The following is a 21,215-nucleotide window of genomic DNA, read 5'->3' on the forward strand; positions in this document are numbered from 1 at the left end:
GCACTGCCTCTTATGTGGAGGGGTAGAAAATAAATATATATTAATCCGTCGTCATACATAAATCTCAGTTCTCAAAATAAACATCTGCCTCAATATAGAACTTCTCGCAACGATTTTATCAAAACATCATCCTGTTTCCTGCCCAGCATAAAATGCATAACCACTATTTTAATGAGCCTTTTAAAGTCTTTTAAATGTATGAAATCTGGAACATCAGTTGTTGTTTAGTCGTTTAGTCGTGTCCGCCTCTTGGTGACCCCCTGGACCAGAGCACGCCAGGCACTCCTGTCTTCCACTGCCTCCCGCAGTTTGGTCAAACTCATGCAGGTAGCTTCGAGAACACTGTCCCACCATCTCATCCTCTGTTGTCCCCTTCTCCTTGCGCCCTCCATCTTTCCCAACATCAGGGTCTTTTCCAGGGAGTCTTCTCTTCTCCTGAGGTGGCCAAAGTCTTGGAGCCTCAGCTTCATATAACCATATGAATATAACATATAACATAACCATATAACACCGGTCTTGAAAGACCTACATTGGCTCCCAGTAAGTTTCCGAGCACAATTCAAAGTGTTGGTGCTGACCTTTAAAGCCCTAAAGGGCCCAGTAGACCTGGAGGAGCGTCTCCACCCTCATCGTTCTACCCGGACACTAAACAACCAACTTTGGAAATTACTGCTTTAGTGGGACACCGGTTTCAGAACAAAGGCCTTTTGGCCAGCAAAAATGTCACCCTTCTGTGATGACCCCTAAGTGTTGTCATTTAGTCGTGTCCGACTCTTCATGACCCCATGGACCAGAGCACACCAGGCCCTCCTGTCTTCCACTGCCTCCCGCAGTTTGGTCAAACTCATGCTGGTAGCTTCGAGAACACTGTCCAACCATCTCGTCCTCTGTCGTCCCCTTCTCCTTGCGCCCTCCATCTTTCCCAACACCAGGGTCTTTTCCAGGGAGTCTTCTCTTCTCATGAGGTGGCCAAAGTCTTGGAGCCTCAGCTTCAGGATCTGTCCTTCCAGTGAGCACTCAGGGCTGATTTCCTTCAGAATGGAGAGGTTTGATCTCCTTGCAGTCCATGGGACTCTCAAGAGTCTCCTCCAGCACCAGAATTCAAAAGCATCCATTCTTCGGCGATCTGCCTTCTTTATGGTCCAGCTCTCACTTCCATACATCACTACTAAGTTATAATTAGAAAAATCTTAATAATTATTCATAAAGGAAACAGCTTATAAGAAGTAAATAAGGATGCCAGAAACAGGATAAAGGAAGTCTTTTATTTGGTTGTTTGTATTGCTGTATATTATGCTTGTTGTTTGTTATGTTTGTGTCTGATGGAGGTGGGTTTCTGTGTTGGGGGGTGGGGGGGTTGTGTTATGTTGTAAACAAAATTTCCAATTAAAAATTATTATTTTTAAAAAAGAGTCTCAAGGTCCCTTTGCCCCGGCCAAAATATACTTCGAACCGCAGAACCACCCCCAAGCGCCAGATAGCGCCATGCTCCAGTTGCACCCGCCTCCGAAAGGTGGGATAAGATGCTCTCTGTTTGCTTCCATCACTTAAAGGTAAAGGGTAAAGGGACCCCTGACCATTAGGTCCAGTCGTGGCCGACTCTGGGGTTGCGGCGCTCATCTCGCTTTATTGGCCGAGGGAGCTGGCGTACAGCTTCCGGGTCATGTGGCCAGCAGGACTAAGCTGCTTCTGGAGAACCAGAGCAGCGCACGGAAATGCCGTTTACCTTCCCGCCGGAGTGGTACCTATTTATCTACTTGCACTGGTGTGCTTTCGAACTGCTAGGTTGGCAGGAGAAGGGACCGAGCAACGGGAGCTCACCCCATTGCGTCACTCCATCACTTGCCAATGCAAAAATCCCTGAAGATGAGCTCCAGGATCTCTTCAGACCCCACCTGTCCCGTCAGACATCCCAGAAGTCGCCGGGCTTGCCGCAATTCCTCCGCGGCCAGAGCAAGATCCACGGCCCAGTAGTGGCTAAAGCGCCCTAGGGCCTCTAGGCATTTGGCTAAGCTGAGCTGGTGGCGCGCTTGGGTGGGGCTGGGGGAGCCTGCGAGAGGGTCGCCGCACCTGGAGGGTAAGAAGAGAAATTTACTGTGGTTAGGTAAAAGGCTTTGTATGTACAGTGGTAACTCAGGTTACAGACGCTTCAGGTTACAGACTCCGCTAACCCAGAAATAGTGCTTCAGGTTAAGAACTTTGCTTCAGGGTGAGAACAGAAATCGTGCTTTGGTAGTGCGGCGGCAGCAGGAGGCCCCATTAGCTAAAGTGGTGCTTCAGGTTAAGAACAGTTTCAGGTTACGTACAGACTTCTGGAACGAATTAAGTACTTAACCCGATGTACCACTGTATAGGGGGAACTGCAAACCTAGGAAGCTACCTTAAAAGGTAAATGGACCCCCCTGACCATTAGGTCCAGTCGTGGCCGACTCTGGGGTTGTGGCGCTCATCTCGCTTTATTGGCCGAGGGAGCCGGCGTACAGCCTCCGGATCATGTGGCCAGCATGATGAAGCCGCTTCTGGCGAACCGGAGCAGCGCATGGAAACACCGTTTACCTTCCCGCTGGAGCGGTACCTATTGATCTACTTGCACTTTGATGTGCTTTCAAACTGCTAGGTTGGCAGGAGCTGGGACCGAGCAACGGGAGCGCACCCCGTCGCGGGGATTCGAACCGCCAACCTTCTGATCAGCAACTCCTAGGCTCTGTAGTTTAGACCACAGCACCACCCACGTCCCAAATACATGTGGTAAAGGTAAAGGGACCCCTGACCATTAGTTCCAGTCCTGGCCGACTGAGGTTGCGGCACTCATCTCGCTTTAATGGCCGAGGGAGCCGGTGTACAGCTTCTGGGTCATGTGGTCAGCATGACTAAGCTGCTTCTTTTATTTTCCCCCAATTTTTTTTATTGATTTTCACAAAATTATAAACAAACACATAAAACAAACAAACATAAATCATAACCTTATTAAAAATTACGCTTATTAACATTGTTAAGTGACTTCCTCGCTTTCCCTGGGTTGAATTTCAATGCACATCTATTTAACAGTTTTCCAAATCACAGTTCTTATAAAATTTAACTGGAACATTAACATCCTTAAATCTTTTCATTTTGAAATTAAACATATTAATTCATCACTTACTAGCAAAGTGCAAGTAAGATAAATAGGTATCGCTCTGGCGGGAAGGTAAATGGCGGAAAGGTAAAAGCAGAGACATCACCTTGCCAACAAAGGTCCGTATAGTAAAAGCTATGGTTTTCCCAGTAGTGATGTAGGGAAGTGAGAGCTGGACCATCAAGAAGGCTGATCGCCGAAGAATGGATGCTTTTGAATTCTGGTGCTGGAGGAGACTCTTGAGAGTCCCATGGACTGCAAGAAGATCAAACCTCTCCATTCGGAAGGAAATCAGCCCTGAGTGATCACGGGAAGGACAGATCCTGAAGCTGAGGCTCCAATACTTTGGCCACGTCATGAGAAGAGAAGACTCCCTGATGTTGGGAAAGATGGAGGGCAGAAGGAGAAGGGGACGACTGAGGACGAGATGGTTGGACAGTGTTCTCGAAGCCACAAACATGAGTCTGACCAAACTGCGGGAGGCAGTGGAAGACAGGAGGGCCTGGCGTGCTCTGGTCCAGGGGGTCACGAAGAGGCGGACACGACTAAACGACAACAACAACAATTCATCACTTAACTTATACACGATCCTAAGCCAATTAAGTATCTGCAAGCTGTTTCAAATTAATTTAACTTGACATATTTAACTGAGTAATCATTAAATTTAGTCCATTCTTCCTGATACTCCTCCTACTTCTGGTCGCGGACTCTTCCAGTTAGGTTGGCTAGTTCCAAAAAATCCATCATCTTCTTCTGCTATTCTTCCACCGTTGGTAATTCTTGCGTTTCCCACTTTTTAGCTAGTAAAATTTGAGCAGCAGTTGTGTCAACAACCACAACTGACTAAGCCGCTTCTGACAAACCAGAGCAGCGCACAGAAACGCCGTTTCCCTTCCCGCCAGAGCGGTACCTATTTATCTACTTGCACTTTGACGTGCTTTCAAACTGCTAGGTTGGCAGGAACAGGGACTGAGCAACGTGAGCTCACCCAGTTGCGGGGATTCGAACCTTAAACCCAGTCAAAAGAAAGATGATGGACTATATGGAACTTGCCAAACTGACCGGGAGACTCCGAGACGAGAGAGAAGAGACGGTGGAAGAAGATTGAAAGAAGTTTAAGGAATATTTGAAAAAATATGTTAATATTTAAACCTAAGAATAGCTTTGGAAGTGGATATAGGCGGTAGGATTAGAAGTAGAAGATAGGGTATTTTAAAACAGTATTATTTGTAAGGGATGTTTTTAACTTCACTTAAAATGTGAAGTTATTTTAAGTGTGATTTACAAAAAAAAAGATGGTTAGAAATTATGATATATGTAACCTGCTAAAGATGAAGTAAAATGAAAATCGGATAGGTGGGACTTGGGGAAGCCAACTTAGTGATGTTTAGAAAAATAAGGATATGACAAGAATTTGTTTGTATTGTTTGTCTTTTCTGTTTCTGTTTTTAATTTTGTTATAAAATGAATATTTTTTTTTGAAAAAAATAAACCCAGTCAAGGGATGCAGGTGGTGCTGTGGGTTAAACCACAGAGCCTAGGACTTGCTGATCAGAAGGTCGGCAGTTTGAATCCCCGCGATGGGGTGAATTCCTGTTGCTCAGTCCAAGCTCCTGCCAACCTAGCAGTTCGAAAGCACGTCAAAGTGCAAGTAGATAAATAGGTACTGCTCTGGCGGGAAGGTAAACGGCGTTTCCGTGCGCTGCTCTGGTTCTCCAGAAGCAGCTTAGTCCTGCTGGCCACACGACCCGGAAGCTGTACGCCGGCTCCCTTGGCCAGTAAAGCGAGATGAGCGCCGCAACCCCAGAGTCGGTCATGACTGGACCTAATGATCAGGGGTCCCTTTACCTTTACCTTTAAACCCAGTCAAAAGCACTGGTCCACTTAGTTAAGTGTTGTAGACACTGACCAGCTGCAGCTCTCCAGAGTTGCAGGCGAGAGGGGCAAGCCCAGCCCAGCCCAGCCCACCCCTCATGGCTCCTTCCCTCCCAGGTCCTCACATGTCAGCCAGCTGCTTCCCCAACATGCTCAGGAAGGTAGAGATCCCTTCTCCCGTTTTGCAAGAGAGAAAGCAGGCCGGCACCAAGTCCGAGTCGGCACAGTTCGCCAGCAGATCCGCCCGTTCCTTGTCGCCAAGCAGGTCCATCTTGTTCAGAACCAGCAAGTACGGCCGGGTCCCTTTCGGATCGTCCGGCGGCAGGATGTCCAGCAAGGCGGGGACCAGTTGGTTAGGCTTCTGGGCCACTTCTGCTGCATCCAGGACGGCAAGAACGAGGTCAGCAACCTCCACCCTGCAGGGAACAGAGAGCCAGTTAAAAGCCTTAGCTCAGTGCAACAAAATACCGTATTTTTTGCTCTATAAGACTCACTTTTTCCCTCCTAAAAAGAAGGGGAAATATGTCTGCGTCTTATGGAGCGAATGCAGGCTGCGCAGCTATCCCAGAAGCCAAACAGCAAGAGGGATTGCTGCTTTCACTGCGCAGCAATCCCTCTTGCTGTTCTGACTTCTGAGATTCAGAATATCTTTTGTCTTGTTTTCCTCCTCCAAAAACTAGGTGCGTCTTGTGGTCTGGTGCGTCTTATAGAGCGAAAAATACAGTATGTTTTATGGAATCAATGTCTTGAGCACACGAGCAAAGTCTGTCCTGGTAGGGAACTCCTCTCAACCTGCCAGCCAACACTGCAGAAGGAAAGACCTTTAGTCTGGCTTTGGTGAAAAGCCTTTGATAATTTGGTACTGTCAGGTTTTTAATGTAAGATGTCAACTTAAAGACATGTCCGTATTGTACTCCTACTGCCAGCGGACTACAGACTGTGTGTGATCGAGATTGCAAGTCACTGTGTGCATTATCCCATAATCTTTGCTTTAACGTCTTTAGGGCGCCTTCATAACCCAGGTAATAAAGTTGGGGGGGGTGACAGACCAATAGAGGTGGTTTTCTGCCATTTGCTGACAAATTCCTCATTGGTCACATGTTGGTACAAACCCTTCCCTAGATCAAACACTGAAATCCTGAGCCAATGTTTTAGGGCAGCCCACCACGCTTCAGTTGAAATTGGGCATTCACCAGCTTCTAACAGAAGTATGGAGTTGGGGACACAGTTGGGTACCTGCAGCAGAGATCGTAGAAATTTTGCCTGAAAGCCATCTAGCTTTGGCAGGTCCCCATTATGCCAGACATGAATGCTTGTTTAACCTGGAGGTAGGCTGTATGCATTGTGTATTGCTTTGTAACGATCCGTCGGGTCTCTGGACCGTAATAAAGGTTGATGATGATAAAAGCCTTAGCTCAGTGTTTCCTGAACTATGGTCTCCACCAGTCGTTGGACTACAACTCCCATCATTGCTAGCTAGCAGGACCAGTGGTCAGGGATGTTGGGAGTTGTAGTCCAACGGCTGGAGACCCAAGTTTGAGAGGTACTGCAGTTATTTCCCAAGATTTCCTCCGGAGCTCTTCTGCCTGTGAACTTTGACGCCCACGGCTCAACGTGTTTTACAATACAGTCGCACCTTGGATCCCGAACGCCTTGCAAGTCGAACGTTTGAGCTCCCAAACTCCGCAAACCGGAAGTGACTGTTCTGGTTTGTGAAATATTTTTGGAAGCCGAACGTCCGACGGGGCTTCCATGGCTTCCAATTGGCTGCAGAAGCTTCCCACAGCCAATCAGAAGCCGTGCTTTGGTTTCTGAATTCCGCTTACCTTCCCGCCGGAGCAGTACCTATTTATCTACTTGCACTTTGACGTGCTTTCGAACTGCTAGGTTGGCAGGAGCTGGGACCAAGCAACGGAAGCTCACCCCGTCGCGGGGATTCAAACCTTAAACCCAGTCAAAAGAAAGATGACTATACAGATTCCATTCGACTTCCAAGGCATGACTGTAATTATATAGATGATTTTCAGGCAGATAAGCAAAACATAATGTGTATTTCATGGTAGCAATCAAGCTGAACATAAAATATGCCATTTGTACGCTGGTCCCCTAATCTGTCCATTAAGTCAATCTCAATCACGAAAAGCTCTTCCGTCACCTGAACTGAAAACATTCATAACAAATAAACCCCAATTGTCAAAATAAACTCTGCCTTATTCTATAACCTCTTTTCAATTCCTCTTCGGCTTTGAGCACTGCATAAATGTATCCCGCTGTCTGAGCAAGCCATCATTTGCTCCGTCCTTCCAAAATCTTCCGAAGTACTAAAATCCTAAAGATCAGTAAGGTAAAGTTAAAGGGACCCCTGACCATTAGGTCCAGTCATGACTGACTCTGGGGTTGCGGCGCTCATCTCGCTTTACTGGCTGAGGGAGCCGGCATCCAGCTTCCGGGTGATGTGGCCAGCAGGACTAAGCCGCTTCTGGCGAACCAGAGCAGCACACGGAAATGCTGTTTACCTTCCCGCCGGAGTGGTACCTATTGATCTACTTGCACTTTGACGTGCTTTTGAACTGTTAGGTTGGCAGGAGCAGGGACCGAGCAATGGGAGCTTACCCCGGCACGGGGATTCGAACCGACGACCTTCTGATCGGCAAGTCCTAGGCTCTGTGGTTTAACCCACAGCACCACCCACGTCCCAAACATTGCTTTGCTGTTCTCCTGTAGGCAGCAATCCCTCTTATTCCCAATTATTGGTAGCTATGTGTCCAAGCTTACGAGAGCAGACAGCAATGGCCGCTTCAAAATTTGCAAGAGCTCAAGGGTAAAGCAGTGGGCCCCAATCCATAAACACGTCTCCACATTCTGAAGCTCTGGAGAGCCACTGCCAGGGAGTGCAGACAATTCGACTCTGTATAAGAGAAGACTCCCTGGGAAAGACCCTGATGTTGGGAAAGATGGAGGGCGCAAGGAGAAGGGGACGACAGAGGACGAGATGGTGGGACAGTGTTCTGGAAGCTGCTAACATGAGTTTGACCAAGCTGCGGGAGGCAGTGGAAGACAGGAGCGCCTGGTGTGCTCCGGTCCATGGATCACGAAGAGTCGGACACGACTAAACGACAACAACAACTGCTGCTGCTGCTGCTGCTGCCGCTGCCGCCTTTTCCCACTCACCTTTGCCGAGCCCTGTCCACTCCCTCCATCTCAACTACATCACTGGTGTCCCGCAGCCCTGCCGTGTCGCTCAGCACCACAGGGAACCCGCCGATGTTCAGCGCCGCCTCCACCACATCCCGTGTGGTCCCTGCTATGGGGGAAACAATGGCTGCCGGCTTCTGACCTGAGGGAGGACAACAGTTGAATTAGGGAGGGATGGTAGTCTGATGCCCAGAAGATGGGAAGAATGCTGCAGCTTCAGCAGGTCAAAGGTGGCCCGTCCAGTCCAGTCCAGCAGCCTGTCTTCACAGTGGCCAACAAAATGCCCCTAATCATAGGAAGCCCACAAACAGAACCTGAGTAAAAAAGGTAAAAGGTAAAGGACCCCTGGACAGTTAAGTCCAGTCAAAGGTGACTATGGGGTTGCGGCGCTCATCTCGCTTTCAGGCTGAGGGGGCCGGCGTTTGCCCGCAGACAGCTTTCCGGGTCATGTAGCCAGCAGGACTAAAAAGCTTCTGGCACAAGGGGACACTGTGACGGAAACCAGAGCGCACGGAAATGCCGTTTACCTTCCCGCTGCAATGGTACCTATTTATCTACTTGCCCTGGCGTGCTTTCAAACTGCTAGGTTGGCAGGAGCTGGGACAGAGCAACGGGAGCTCACTCCGTCGCGAGGAATCGAACCGCCGACCTTCCGATCAGCAAGCCCAAGAGGCTCAGTGGTTTAGACCACAGCACCACTGAACTTCCCTCTACTTGTGAGGCAGTGAACTCTACTTGCGATTCTCAGCCACTGGTGTTTTTCGGAGACATTTACAGTGTTGGCAAAAGCAACCTTATGAAGAGGGAGACGAGGATTATAATTATAATTAATCCATCCAGAGAACCAGCAATTAGCATAATGATCTATAGCACAAAGGGGCAAAGGTGGTGGACGGCAGCAAGCCGTTTAGATGGCAGAATCCACAACTCGGCTGCAGCCACTGGGATAAAAATAAATAAATCAGTCCTCCACAAAACAGGGAAGAGAAATTTGGAAGGTTCTCTGTAAAGCACGGGGCGGGGGCTGTATGGCTTCCTTGCCTCCTTCAGTAGCTCTAGTTTAAAAGGTTTCTGAAGGAAGTTGGGCAGGGGAGAAACCCCTCTGCCCCCCGCATCTGTGCGGAGCCAGTGCTGCCAGCCAGAGTTGACATTACTGGGCTATGTGACTGTACAAAGCATTAAAAGCAAATATCAACAGCTGCAGGGACGCGGGTGGCGCTGTGGTCTAAACCGCTGAGCCTCTTGGGCTTGCCGATCAGAAGGTCGGCGGTTCGAATCCCTGCAAATTGGCTCCTGCCAACCTAGCAGTTCGAAAGCACAAAGCACAAGTAGATAAATAGGTACCACTCCAGCGGGAAGGTAAACAGCGTTTCCGTGTGCTGCTCTGGTTTGCCAGAAGCGGCTCAGTCATGCTGGCCACATGACCCAGAAGCTGTACGCCGGCTCCCTCGGCCAATAAAGCGAGATGAGCACCGCAACCCCAGAGTTGGCCACGACTGGACCTAATGATCAGGGGTCCCTTTACCTTTATCAACAGCTGCGCTCTCCTTATTTAGCCAAAAGGGACCATTAGCAGCAGGAATTCACAGCTGGTTTTGATGCTGCGTTTTAAACAGCGGCCTGCCCCGAGAAGCGAGGGTGACGGTCAGGTGACAAATCAAATTATTATTATTGATAATTAAGGACGTGCTTTGCATTTTAATATTTTAATCTCGTTTCTAAGTTGTATTCATTCAACTTGTTTTTATCATTGCTTGTTAGCCGCCCTGAGCCCGGCCTTGGCTGGGGAGGGCGGGGTATAAATAACAATTATTATCATCATCATCATTATTATTATTATTATTATTATGCAGGAGGTACGAGGTTCAATCCCCAGCATCCTGTATATTAAAAAAAGGATGCAGGCATCTTTCTGTACAAGTCCCTGGAGAAGTTCAGCATCACTGGGAGTAGGTAATACAGTCGTACCTTGGAAGTCGAACAGGATCCGTTCCGGAAGTCCGTTCGACTTCCAAAACTAAAGCACGGCTTCTGATTGGCTATGGGAAGAGTTTGGATTTGATATCCCGCTTTTATCACTACCTGAAGGAGTCTCAAAGCGGCTAACATTCTCCTTTTCCCTTCCTCCCCCACAACAAACACTCTGTGAGGTGAGTGGGGCTGAGAGACTTCAGAGAAGTGTGACTGGCCCAAGGTCACCCAGCAGCTGCATGTGGAGGAGCAGGGATGCGAACCCGGTTCCCCAGATTACGAGACTACCGCTCTTAATCACCACACCACACTGGCTCACTCCTGCAGCCAATCGGAAGCCCCATCGGACATTCAGCTTCCAAAAATAGTTTGCAAACTGGAACAGTCACTTCCGGGTTTGCGGCGTTCGAGAACTAAGCTGTTCGAAAACCAGTGATTCTCTCTCCTTTCACAATTTCAGTGGTGAGCCCCTTGGGGCAGGGAACTCTAGTTTTTGGTTTAGTCTTTGCTTACATTACTTTGTAGGGTACCATGTAAATCAGGCCTCTAAAGTAGAGACATCACCTTGCCAACAAAGGTCCGTATAGTAAAAGCTATGGTTTTCCCAGTAGTGATGTATGGAAGTGAGAGCTGGACCATCAAGAAGGCTGATCGCCGAAGAATGGATGCTTTTGAATTCTGGTGCTGGAGGAGACTCTTGAGAGTCCCCTGGACTGCAAGAAGATCAAACCTCTCCATTCGGAAGGAAATCAGCCCTGAGTGCTCACTGGAAGGACAGATCCTGAAGCTGAGGCCCCAAGACTTTGGCCACCTCGTGAAAAGAGAAGACTCCCTGGAAAAGACCCTGAGGTTGGGAAAGATGGAGGGCACAAGGAGAAGGGGACGACGGAGGACGAGATGGTGGGACAGTGTTCTCGAAGCTACCAGCATGAGTTTGACCAAACTGCGGGAGGCAGTGGAAGACAGGAGTGCCTGGCGTGCTCTGGTCCAGGGGGTCACGAAGAGTCGGACACGACTAAATGACTAAACAACAACATGTAAATCAGGCCAACCATGCAGATCAGGACTGAAAACATTGTTCTTTGCTAAATTTCTATCCCCTTGTTCCTCTCAAAGGAGCCCAGGATGGCAAAGGTACAAAACAGCAGAATATAATTGAGGAGCCCCAACTTTTTTTTCCCCATTCACGCCATGCCCAAAGAACTCCCCGCCACCACCCAATGTCCATCCTGCTCACATAGGTGGTTGAGGAGGCTGCTTTTCCCAGCGTTGGTGGGCCCTGCGATCACCACATGGACTCCGTCCCTCAGCCTCTCGCCGCGGCGGCCATCTTGCAAGTGCTCCCGCATCTCCTTCTCCAACGCCTCAACGGCCTCTTCCACTGTGAAGAAGTCGGAAGGAAGAAATAAAAGACAGAGCCTCTCCGATTATGGCTATTGTCTCAAAACTGCACATTCCCCCCCAAAAAAACGTCCTTGCTTTCCAATGCTTTTCCTTCCTTCCCCTAGCCATGAGGACTAGCGCCTTTCACATTTTATTTTATTGATTTTCCAATAAAAAATATCCAATTAAATATCCAATCATAATACTTCCATTAAAAAAATTTAAAAATAAAATAAAAAAGATCAAATTATAGTACAAATTGTATTTATAAATTTCTTGGGTCTGGATCTCTGGAGCATATCTCCACATATTAGTTCTGCTTCTCTTTGTTGTTTCCATATTTTCCACATCTCAATATTAAAGGTAAAGGGACCCCTGACCATTAGGTCCAGTCGTGGACAACTCGGGTTGCGGTGCTCATCTTGCTTTATTGGCCGAGGGAGCCGGCGTCCAGCTTCCGGTTCATGTGGCCAGCAGGACTAAGCCACTTCTGGCGAACCAGAGCAGCGCACGGAAACGCTGTTTACCTTTCCGCCGGAGTGGTACCTATTTATCTACTTGCACTTCGACGTGCTTTTGAACTGCTAGGTTGGCAGGAGCAGGGATCGAGCAACGGGAGCTCACCCTGTTGTGGGGATTCAAACCGCCGACCTTCTGATCGGCAAGTCGTAGGCTCTGTGGTTTAACCACCCATGTCCCACCAAAAGACTAAAATAAAAAAGATCAAATTATAGCCCAAATTGTATAGCCCACGGTCTGGATCTCTGGAGCATAGCTCCGCATCTTAGTCCTGCTTCTCTTTGTTGTTTCCATATTTTCCACATCTCGATTTTAACGCTTGGTAATTTTTTTTGTCTCTGGGTCCAGGATTCTCATGCACATCAAACACCATATACAGTGGTACCTCGGGTTACATACACTTCAAGTTACAGACTCCACCAACCCAGAAATAGTACCTCGGGTTAAGAACTTTGCTTCAGGATGAGAACAGAAATCGGGCTCTGGCGGCATGGCAGCAGCGGGAGGCCCCATTAGCTAAAGTGGTGCTTAAGGTTAAGAACAGTTTCAGGTTAAGAACGGACCTCCGGAACGAATTAAGTACTTAACACGAGGTACCACTGTACTTTCATCGGCTGAATATAGCTTTGTTAATATAAAGTTTTTCCACCTGCCTTTTTATCAGCTCAGCTTCGTCTGATTCCGGGATGTTGTCCAAATCTGTTATCTTCGATGGCGCAGCAACTCATTAATTGTCCAACCTTTTATTTTAAAAGCAGGGCGGCATCCTTGCGAATGTAGCTGCGCTTCTATCGCTGCCGTTGGGGCCAAACCATTGAGAGGTCAACTTTTATTTGGGCGTGGGAGGTAGGGTTCTAAGTGGGGTCTCCCACATGCAAGGCTTACCTTGAGCAAGGACCCCCTCCTCAATGTTGTCGTCTTCGCTGAAGTCAATGTAGGCTTCAAGGTGAGCCAAGGCCTGCAGCAACAAAAAAAAAGGTAAGCAGCTCCTTTTATTGGTCAGAGAGGAGAGAGCAATTATGTAAAAAGGTAAAGGTAAAGGGAGCCCTGACCGTTAGGTCCAGTCACAAACAACTCTGGGGTTGCAGCGCTCATCTCGCTTTACTGGCCAAGGGAGCCGGCGCACAGCTTCCAGGTATGTGGCCAGCAGGACTAAGCCGCTTCTGGCGAACCAGAGCAGCGCATGGAAACGCCGTTTATCTTCCCGCTGGAGTGGTACCTATTTATCTACTTGCACTTTGACGTGCTTTCAAACTGCTAGGTTGGCAGGAGCAGGGACCGAGCAACGGGAGCTCACCCTGTCATTGCGTGGATTCGAACCACCGACCTTCTGATTGGCAAGTCCTAGGCTCTGTGGTTTAACCCACAGCACCACCCGCGTCCTTGCTTTTTCACCCAGTAAGTGACCCCAATTCCCTTGCCTTTGTGAGGGTGTCGCTCCAACGGCAGTAGAGCCGCCCCAAGTCCCCTTCCATCTGGCGGAGAGCCTGCCGACGCTGGCTTTCCGTCTCGGCATGAATCAAGTCCCCTAGGCCTTCCGCCGCGGTCAAGTCCAGCTTGCCGTTCTGGACAGCGCGTTTGGTGAACTCCCCGGGTTCGGCAAGGCGCAGCAGAGGGAGGCAGCCTGGAACCAAGAGAAAAGGCCTTCCTATTAAAAGCTTCTGGGAAACGATCTATAACGAACTGAAGAAACAGTTTAAAGTAACCTTTGCTAAAAAAAAAACCACCAAAAGCTTTCTTACTAGTATTGATGGGAACTGAACTCCCTGAAGAATGAATGAGAATGATTTTTATTATTACGGTCACATACCAGTTCCGGCTCACTTACAATATCAGGAAAATCATAAAACACAACAGGAATACATTGAATTGCAACTGGGTATAACACAGACAATTCAGATATAGTGGCAGTTAAAAATATATATTAGATCTTGATCACTAAAATATTGTCATTTAAAACCTTAATCATTTTGTTAATACAGCTTGTTCCCTAAGTTTTATGGCAGTCGCACACAATTTGGCCACCCTTAGTGTGATCTCTAGATCCTTGGCCTCTACCAGGAGTTTTAGACATTGAAAACTCCCTGAAGAACAGAAGAAAATATTTATGTTTGCTACAACAGCCGCCGGGATATGGTTAGCCCAAAGATGGAAGGGAAAAAAGATACTGACGAAAGAAAAATGGCAAATCAAGCAAATGGACCATGCAGAAACGGCAAAATTAACGGCCAAAGCTCAGAGACTATAACAAAGAGAAGTTTAAGAAAGAGTGGGAATCGTTTACTGTTTATGTGCAGAAATACTGCAAACAGGTTTGATACATTGGCAGGATTTTGAGTTAATGATTGCAACCAGTAGAAAATCAATGAGAGAAAATACTGGAAATAATAATTGGAAACAGTGGCGTAGCGTGGGGGGTGCAAGGGGGGGGCGGCCGCACCGGGCGCAACATCTGGGGGTTAGGGTTAGGGGGCGCAAATCCACGGGTTAGGGGGTGCAAATTACTTGCCTTGCCCCGGGTAATGACAACCCACGCTACGCCACTGATTGGAAAAGTACCTCTACTTACGTTCACCTCCGGTTACGTATACTTCGGGATACACACACGGCAAACCTGGAAGTATTTTCCCTGGTTTTGCCATGCACACATGCGCAGAAGCACTCTACCACACCACACCGCACACAGAACAGGCACCTCCGATTGCGGAAACCCCAGGATCCGACCGGAGCTCTGGAACGGATCCCGTCCGCAACCATGGGTACCACTGTGTAAGTATGGAAATGCAGAAGAATTTGGATTATATATAAAGGAACCAGAAGAGGAGGGTATGGAGGGAAGTCTAGTGATTCAAAGAATCTCAAAGAGAAGATTCATGATAATGTATTTGTATAAATGGCCACTGGTCCCATCACCTCCTGGCAAATAGAAGGGGAAGAAATGGAGGCAGTGAGAGATTTTACTTTCTTGGGCTCCATGATCACTGCAGATGGTGACAGCAACCACGAAATTAAAAGACGCCTGCTTCTTGGGAGAAAAGCAATGACAAACCTAGACAGCATCTTAAAAAGTAGAGACATCACCTTGCCAACAAAGGTCCGTATAGTAAAAGCTATGGTTTTCCCAGTAGTGATGTATGGAAGTGAGAGCTGGACCATCAAGAAGGCTGATCGCCGAAGAATGGATGCTTTTGAATTCTGGTGCTGGAGGAGACTCTTGAGAGTCCCATGGACTGCAAGAAGATCCAACCGATCCATTCTGAAGGAAATCAGCCCTGAGTGCTCACTGGAAGGACAGATACTGAAGCTGAGGCCCCAAAACTTTGGCCACCTCATGAGAAGACAAGACTCCCTGGAAAAGACCCTGATGTTGGGAAAGATGGAGGGCACAAGGAGAAGGGGACGGCAGAGGACGAGATGGTGGGACAGTGTTCTCGAAGCTGCCAGTATGAGTTTGACCAAACTGTGGGAGGCAGTGGAAGACAGGAGGGCCTGGCATGCTCTGGTCCAGGGGGTCACGAAGAGGCGGACACAACTAAACGACTAAACAACAACATTTGTATAAATCTAGATCCGGTAGAAATGTGGGCCAATTTTTGTTTTCAATTGTGAAAACAAAATTAATTTAACTTTTTTTTTTTTTTTTTACAAAAATCAACAAGAGAAGAGGTCTTCAAAACAGGGTCCTTCAGCCCAAGCCACCCAGCCTAACAAAGTCAGCCTGGAACACAGGAAGGAAGACACACCCAAAGCCTTCAAGACACCGCTCACAACAGCCGACCCTCCGTGCACATGGAACTCTGCGCTGTCTTCACCCGTGAAACTGCCCGGCCCTGAAAAACAACAAGAACACAGCGCTTGGGATTCATTACTCCTTTGCCGCCTGCTGCCCCGAGGTGCCCCATGCGAGGAAAAGGCAGGGCAGAACTTTAAACAATGATTACTATAATTGCCGCCCCGGGCAGAGAGGGTGCAAAGAATTGGAAAGCGTCGTCATAAGAAGCTAAGAAGCCCATGTGGGGTCAGGCCAAAGGGAGCCCATCTACACCAGTGGCCAAAATTGGGGAAACCTTTTGGGAAAAGTGCGTTTCTGAGGTTTGATGGCTCATAACACCTGATTGGCTCTCTAAAAACTCATGCTCACTGGCTACTTTCAAATAAAGGAAAACTACTGCCTATCAACCTTAAGCAAGTTGTGCCCCTTTTTCTGATTATTTGGCTATAGCTTTTGTTTATGGGATGCGGGGGGCACTGTGGGTTAAACCACAAAGCCTAGGGCTTGCCAATCAGAAGGTCGGCGGTTCGAATCCCTGCAACGGGGTGAGCTCCCGTTGCTCGGTCCCTGCTCCTGCCAACCTAGCAGTTCGAAAGCACGCCAGTGCAAGTAGATAAATAGATACAGCTCCAGCGGGAAGGTAAATGGCATTTCCGTGCACTGCTCTGGTTCGCCAGAAGCGGCTTAGTCATACTGGCCACATGACCCGGAAGCTGAACTTCGGCTCCCTCGGCCAGTAAAGCGAGATGAGCACCGCAACCCCAGAGTCGGCCACGACTGGACCTAATGGTCAGGGGTCCCTTTACCTGTACCTAACACCTGACTGGCTACATTCAAATGAAGAAAAGCTACTGCATATCAACCTTAAGCAAGTTGTGCTTCCTTTTTCTGGTTATTTGGCTATAGCTTTTGACAGAATACAGATACCTGAACAAACTTTGCTGCATTACATTCTTCATTAAATTATCATTCCATTGATACATAATTTTATGGTATCACTCCAAAAAGAAAGTGGTGTCATGAGCCATCAAACCTCGGTAATACACTTTTAAGCAGACCCTGCAATCGTTCTCCAAGGCCCTTCTTTGTCTCTCTCCTCCATGAGACGTCCAGAGGGTGGGAACACGAGAACAGGGCCTTTCCTCTGGTGGCTCCCCACTTGTGAAATGCTCTTTCCTGGAGCCTTCATTGCATATCTTTAGGTGCCAAGCAAACACATCCCTCTATAACCAGGCCTTTAGTCTTTATCTATCTGTGAGCTCCCGTTGCTCCGCCCAGCTCCTGCCAACCTAGCATTTCGAAAGCACGCCAGGGCAAGTAGATAAATAGGTACCACTGCAGCGGGAAGGGAAACGGTGTTTCCGTGCACTCTGGTTTCCGTCATGGCGTCCAGAGCAGCACAAATGGCGAATCAGAGCAGCACATGGAAATGCCGTTCACCTTCCCGCTGAAGTGGTACCTGTTTATCTACTTGCACTTTGACGTGCTTTCGAACTGCTAGGTGGGCAGGAGCAGGGACTGAGCAACGGGAGCTCACCCCGTCATTGCGGGGATTCGAACCGCCTACCTTCTGATCGGCAAGTCCTAGGCTCTGTGGTTTAACCCACAGAATAGTATAAAATAATAATATCAACATATAAAAGTTAAACAGAAATCCACTCAACAGTTTCAATAATATCTGAACTATAAGCAATAAAACTGCGGCAAGCCACAGTACATAAAACAATACAATATACATTAAGAAGCAGAGACTGGAGGGTAGGACAAGGCAGGTGGAAAGAGGCCTTGCCTGTTGGAGTCTCTCCCCTCACACTCACAGATACATTCAATAATAGTAATAATAATAATTTATTATTTATACCCCGCCCATCTGGCTGGGCCTCCCCAGCCACTCTGGGCGGCTTCCATAAAAACCAAAAATACAATAAAATAACACACGTTAAAAACTTCCCTGAACAGGGCTGCCTTAAGATGTCTTCTGAATGTCAGGTAGTTGTTTATCGCTTTGACATCTGCTGGAAGGGCGTTCCACAGGGCGGGCGCCACCACCGAGAAGGCCCTCTGCCTGGTTCCCTGTAGCTTTGCTTCTCGCAATGAGGGAACCGCCAGAAGGCCCTCAGCGCTGGACCTCAGCGTCCGGGCAGAATGATGGGGGTGGAGATGCTCCAAGCGCAGGTGCCCAGATCCGCTCACCTGGGAACCACAAGACGAGGCCGCGGTCCAGGGTTTCGGCAGACCGGGGGTCGCAGATCCGCCGCAGCGTGGCAACTCTTGGAGGAGGCACCTCCCCCCTCGTCAGGCGGACCAGGGCCATGCCGCTGGCCGGGCCGCTGGTTCGAATCACGGCCACCCCGCATTTCCCGTGGCCCGAAGACAGCGCAAAGATGGTGTCCCTCTTCGCGGCTCGGCAACATGACCTGCGGTGGAAGTAAATGGGACAAGTGAGATGGCTGGTGAGCGTCAGAACTGCCAAGCAGCAGCTGGATCGGGGCAAAGGGAGCCCATCTAGTCCAGCCTCCTGTTCTTACAGTACCAGGAGAAGCCCACCAGCTGGACCAGAGTGCAAGAGCAGCAATTCTCCCCCAGTTGTGATTTTCAGCAACTGGTATTCAGAAACATTTACTGCCTATAACAGTAGAGACATCCATTGCAGCTGGAGCGTCTTTTCTGCCATGGATTTCTCTGCTCCTCTTGAAAAGGCATATACAATACTTTATTTAATCAAATTTATTTATTTATTTATTCATACATACATACATACATAAAGGTAAAGAGACCACTGACCATTAGGTCCAGTTGTGGCCGACTCTGGGGTTGCGGCGCTCATCTCGCTTTACTGGCCGAGGGAGCCGGCGTACAGCTTCCGGGTCATGTGGCCAGCAGGACTAAGCCGCTTCTGGCGAACCAGAGCAGCGCACAGAAATGCTGTTTACCTTCCCGCCGGAGTGGTACCTATTTATCTACTTGCACTTTGACGTGCTTTCGAACTGCTAGGTTGGCAGGAGCAGGGACCGAGCAACGGGAGCTCACCCCGTCATTGCGGGGATTTGAACCGCCGACCTTCTGATCGGCAAGTCCCAGGCTCTGTGGTTTAACCCACAGCACCACCTGTGTCCCTACATACATACATACATACATATCCCACCCATCTGGCTGGGCTGCCCCAGCCACTCTGGGCAGCCTCCAACATGTATAAAAACATCAAACATGAACAGTAACAGCCTGATCCAATACAAAAAGTAACAAGAACTTTAAAATAAACAACAAAGCAACATTCAGCAACAAATTTTTACTGAATTCATACCTTGGCCTTCCTCCCAAAGAAGCCAAGGGGTGGCAAATAGATAATAGAACTAAAAAACCAAATGCCAAACATTATAAAGCAGTTTTACAATTCTGAAAAACAACTCAAAGCAGTTAATAGTTTGCAACATTCTAAGACTGGTCTTAAGGGACGCGGGTGGCACTGTGGGTTAAACCACTGAGCCTAGGGCTTGCTGATCAGAAGGTCGGAGCTTTGAATCCCCGCGACGGGGTGAGCTCCCGTTGCTAGGTCCCTGCTCCTGCTAACCTAGCAGTTTGAAAGCATGTCAAAGTGCAAGTAGAGAAATAGGTACCACTCTGGTGGGAAGGTAAACGGTGTTTCCGTACGCTGCTCTGGTTCGCCAGAAGCGGCTTAATCATGCTGGCCACATGACCCGGAAGCTGTACGCCGGCTCCCTCGGCCAATAAAGCGAGATGAGCGCCGCAACCCCAGAGTCGGCCACAACTGGACCTAATGGTCAGGGGTCCCTTTACCTTTAAGACCGGTCTTAAAGCATTCTTCAAAGCATTCTTAAAGCGTGGTGTGTGTGGCAGTGAGCACCCTGTTGCAACAGTTTAATAAAGATCAGGGTCACTCACTGCTTTGCTTCTCAATATTCTCTGGTTGGTCTCTGTTATTTTTCTTCTACCGATAGAGAACCTACATAAGGACTCTATAAGGGCTCTTGGGTGCCACATAAGGGAAAAGGAGCAGTTTTTCTTATAACAGGGGGTTGAATTCTGGTGCTGGAGGAGACTCTTGAGAGTCCCATGGACTGCAAGAAGATCAAACCTCTCCATTCTGAAGGAAATCAGCCCTGAGTGCTCACTGGAAGGACAGATCCTGAAGCTGAGGCTCCAAGACTTTGGCCACCTCATGAGAAAAGAAGACTCCGTGGAAAAGACCCTGATGTTGGGAAAGATGGAGGGCGCAAGGAGAAGGGGACGACGGAGGACGAGATGGCGGGACAGTGTTCTCGAAGCTACCAGCATGAGTTTGACCAAACTGCGGGAGGCAGTGGAAGACAGGAGTGCCTGGTGTGCTCTGGTCCAGGGGGTCACAAAGAGTTGGACACGACTAAACAACAACATTTTTCTCCTACCGATAGAGAACCTACAAAAGGACTCTATATGGGCTCTTGGGTACCCCATAAGGGAAAAGGAGCAGTTTTTCTTATAACAGGGGGTTAGGGAATGCAGATCCTGAAGCTGAGGCCCCAAGACTTTGGCCACCTCATAAGAGAAGACTCCCTGGAAAAGATCCTGATGCTGGGAAAGATGGAGGGCACAAGGAGAAGGGGACGACAGAGGACGAAGCTACAAACATGAGTTTGACCAAACTGCGGGAGGCAGTGGAAGACAGGAGTGCCTGGCCTGCTCTGGTCCAGGGGGTCACGAAGTGTCGGACACGACTAAACGACTCAACAACAACAACAAGGAAACGCAACCGCTGGCAATTACTGCGCCTGGAGAAAGCTACTCTCTGCGCGCACACCCACCCACAGCCACCTTACCTGCAGAACACCTTGGAGGTGCCAGGATTCCTCGCAAACCACAGGCTCCCCTGCAAGGCACTCCACATCACCCTCCAGCAAGTCACTGGTGCAAAGCCCCGCCTCCCGCAAGCACGCTTGCCCCCTTCCCAGGCTCCCTCCTGCGCGCAACCTATTGCATGAATGAGCGCAGCTTTTTGCAAGCTCCCTTTGCCAGCACGGCAGTGACGCACACTTTCGGCTTCAACTGCGGGCGGCGTGGGTGCGCCCTTCTGCGACGCGATTGGTCGAAGAGGGAAAGGGGCGGGGGGAATGGAACGGAGAGGGAAAGAGGGAGGGGCTTAGCGAGAGGGGCGGGGCCTCGAGCTTTTTTTTTTCCTGCTATTGCTGCTGCTGCAGAGACTTTAGGTTTAAAATTGCACGGCTTTGAAGCTTGGTTAAAGTTTTCCTTTCCAAGCGGCGACTGATCCCAAAGCGAGATAAGGGTGGAAACTTCAATATCTGCCATTTGAGCATCTTTTTCTGCTATTATTATTATTTGGCGGATGTTTTTGTATAGGTTTGCAAACGCTTGCCTATATAAACTCGA

General features: G+C 48.8%; 1 protein-coding gene across 1 annotated transcript; it reads right to left on the bottom strand.

Annotated features, from left to right (window-relative positions):
- Window positions 1–1,246: 1,246 nt before the first annotated feature.
- Window positions 1,247–20,880, bottom strand: GTPBP3 (GTP binding protein 3, mitochondrial). The gene is made up of 9 exons (XM_083720533.1): window positions 20,648–20,880; window positions 18,024–18,247; window positions 15,802–15,888; window positions 13,480–13,682; window positions 12,944–13,016; window positions 11,394–11,537; window positions 8,162–8,327; window positions 5,116–5,406; window positions 1,247–2,070 (listed from the first exon to the last, which is right to left on the bottom strand). The coding sequence occupies exons 1-9, from the start codon at window positions 20,713–20,715 to the stop codon at window positions 1,839–1,841; spliced, it is 1,488 nt and encodes a 495-aa protein (XP_083576659.1). The 5' UTR covers window positions 20,716–20,880; the 3' UTR covers window positions 1,247–1,838.
- Between the last annotated feature and the right edge of the window lie 335 nt (window positions 20,881–21,215).

The sequence above is a fragment of the Podarcis gaigeae genome (genome assembly GCF_964106915.1).
Source record: "Podarcis gaigeae genome assembly, chromosome: 18".
NCBI classification, from domain to species: Eukaryota; Metazoa; Chordata; class Lepidosauria; order Squamata; family Lacertidae; genus Podarcis; species Podarcis gaigeae.

What these genes read in the sequence shown, in the direction of transcription:
- GTPBP3 (XM_083720533.1), bottom strand. Translation starts at nt 20,715, where the DNA reads ATGTGGAGTGCCTTGCAGGGGAGCCTGTGGTTTGCGAGGAATCCTGGC. An exon ending in GGAGCGACACCCTCACAAAG is followed by an intron (nt 13,017 to 13,479) that starts GCAAGGGAATTG and finishes TTGTTGCTGCAG; the next exon opens with GCCTTGGCTCACCTTGAAGC. An exon ending in GTGGACAGGGCTCGGCAAAG is followed by an intron (nt 5,407 to 8,161) that starts GTGAGTGGGAAA and finishes TGTTCCCTGCAG; the next exon opens with GGTGGAGGTTGCTGACCTCG.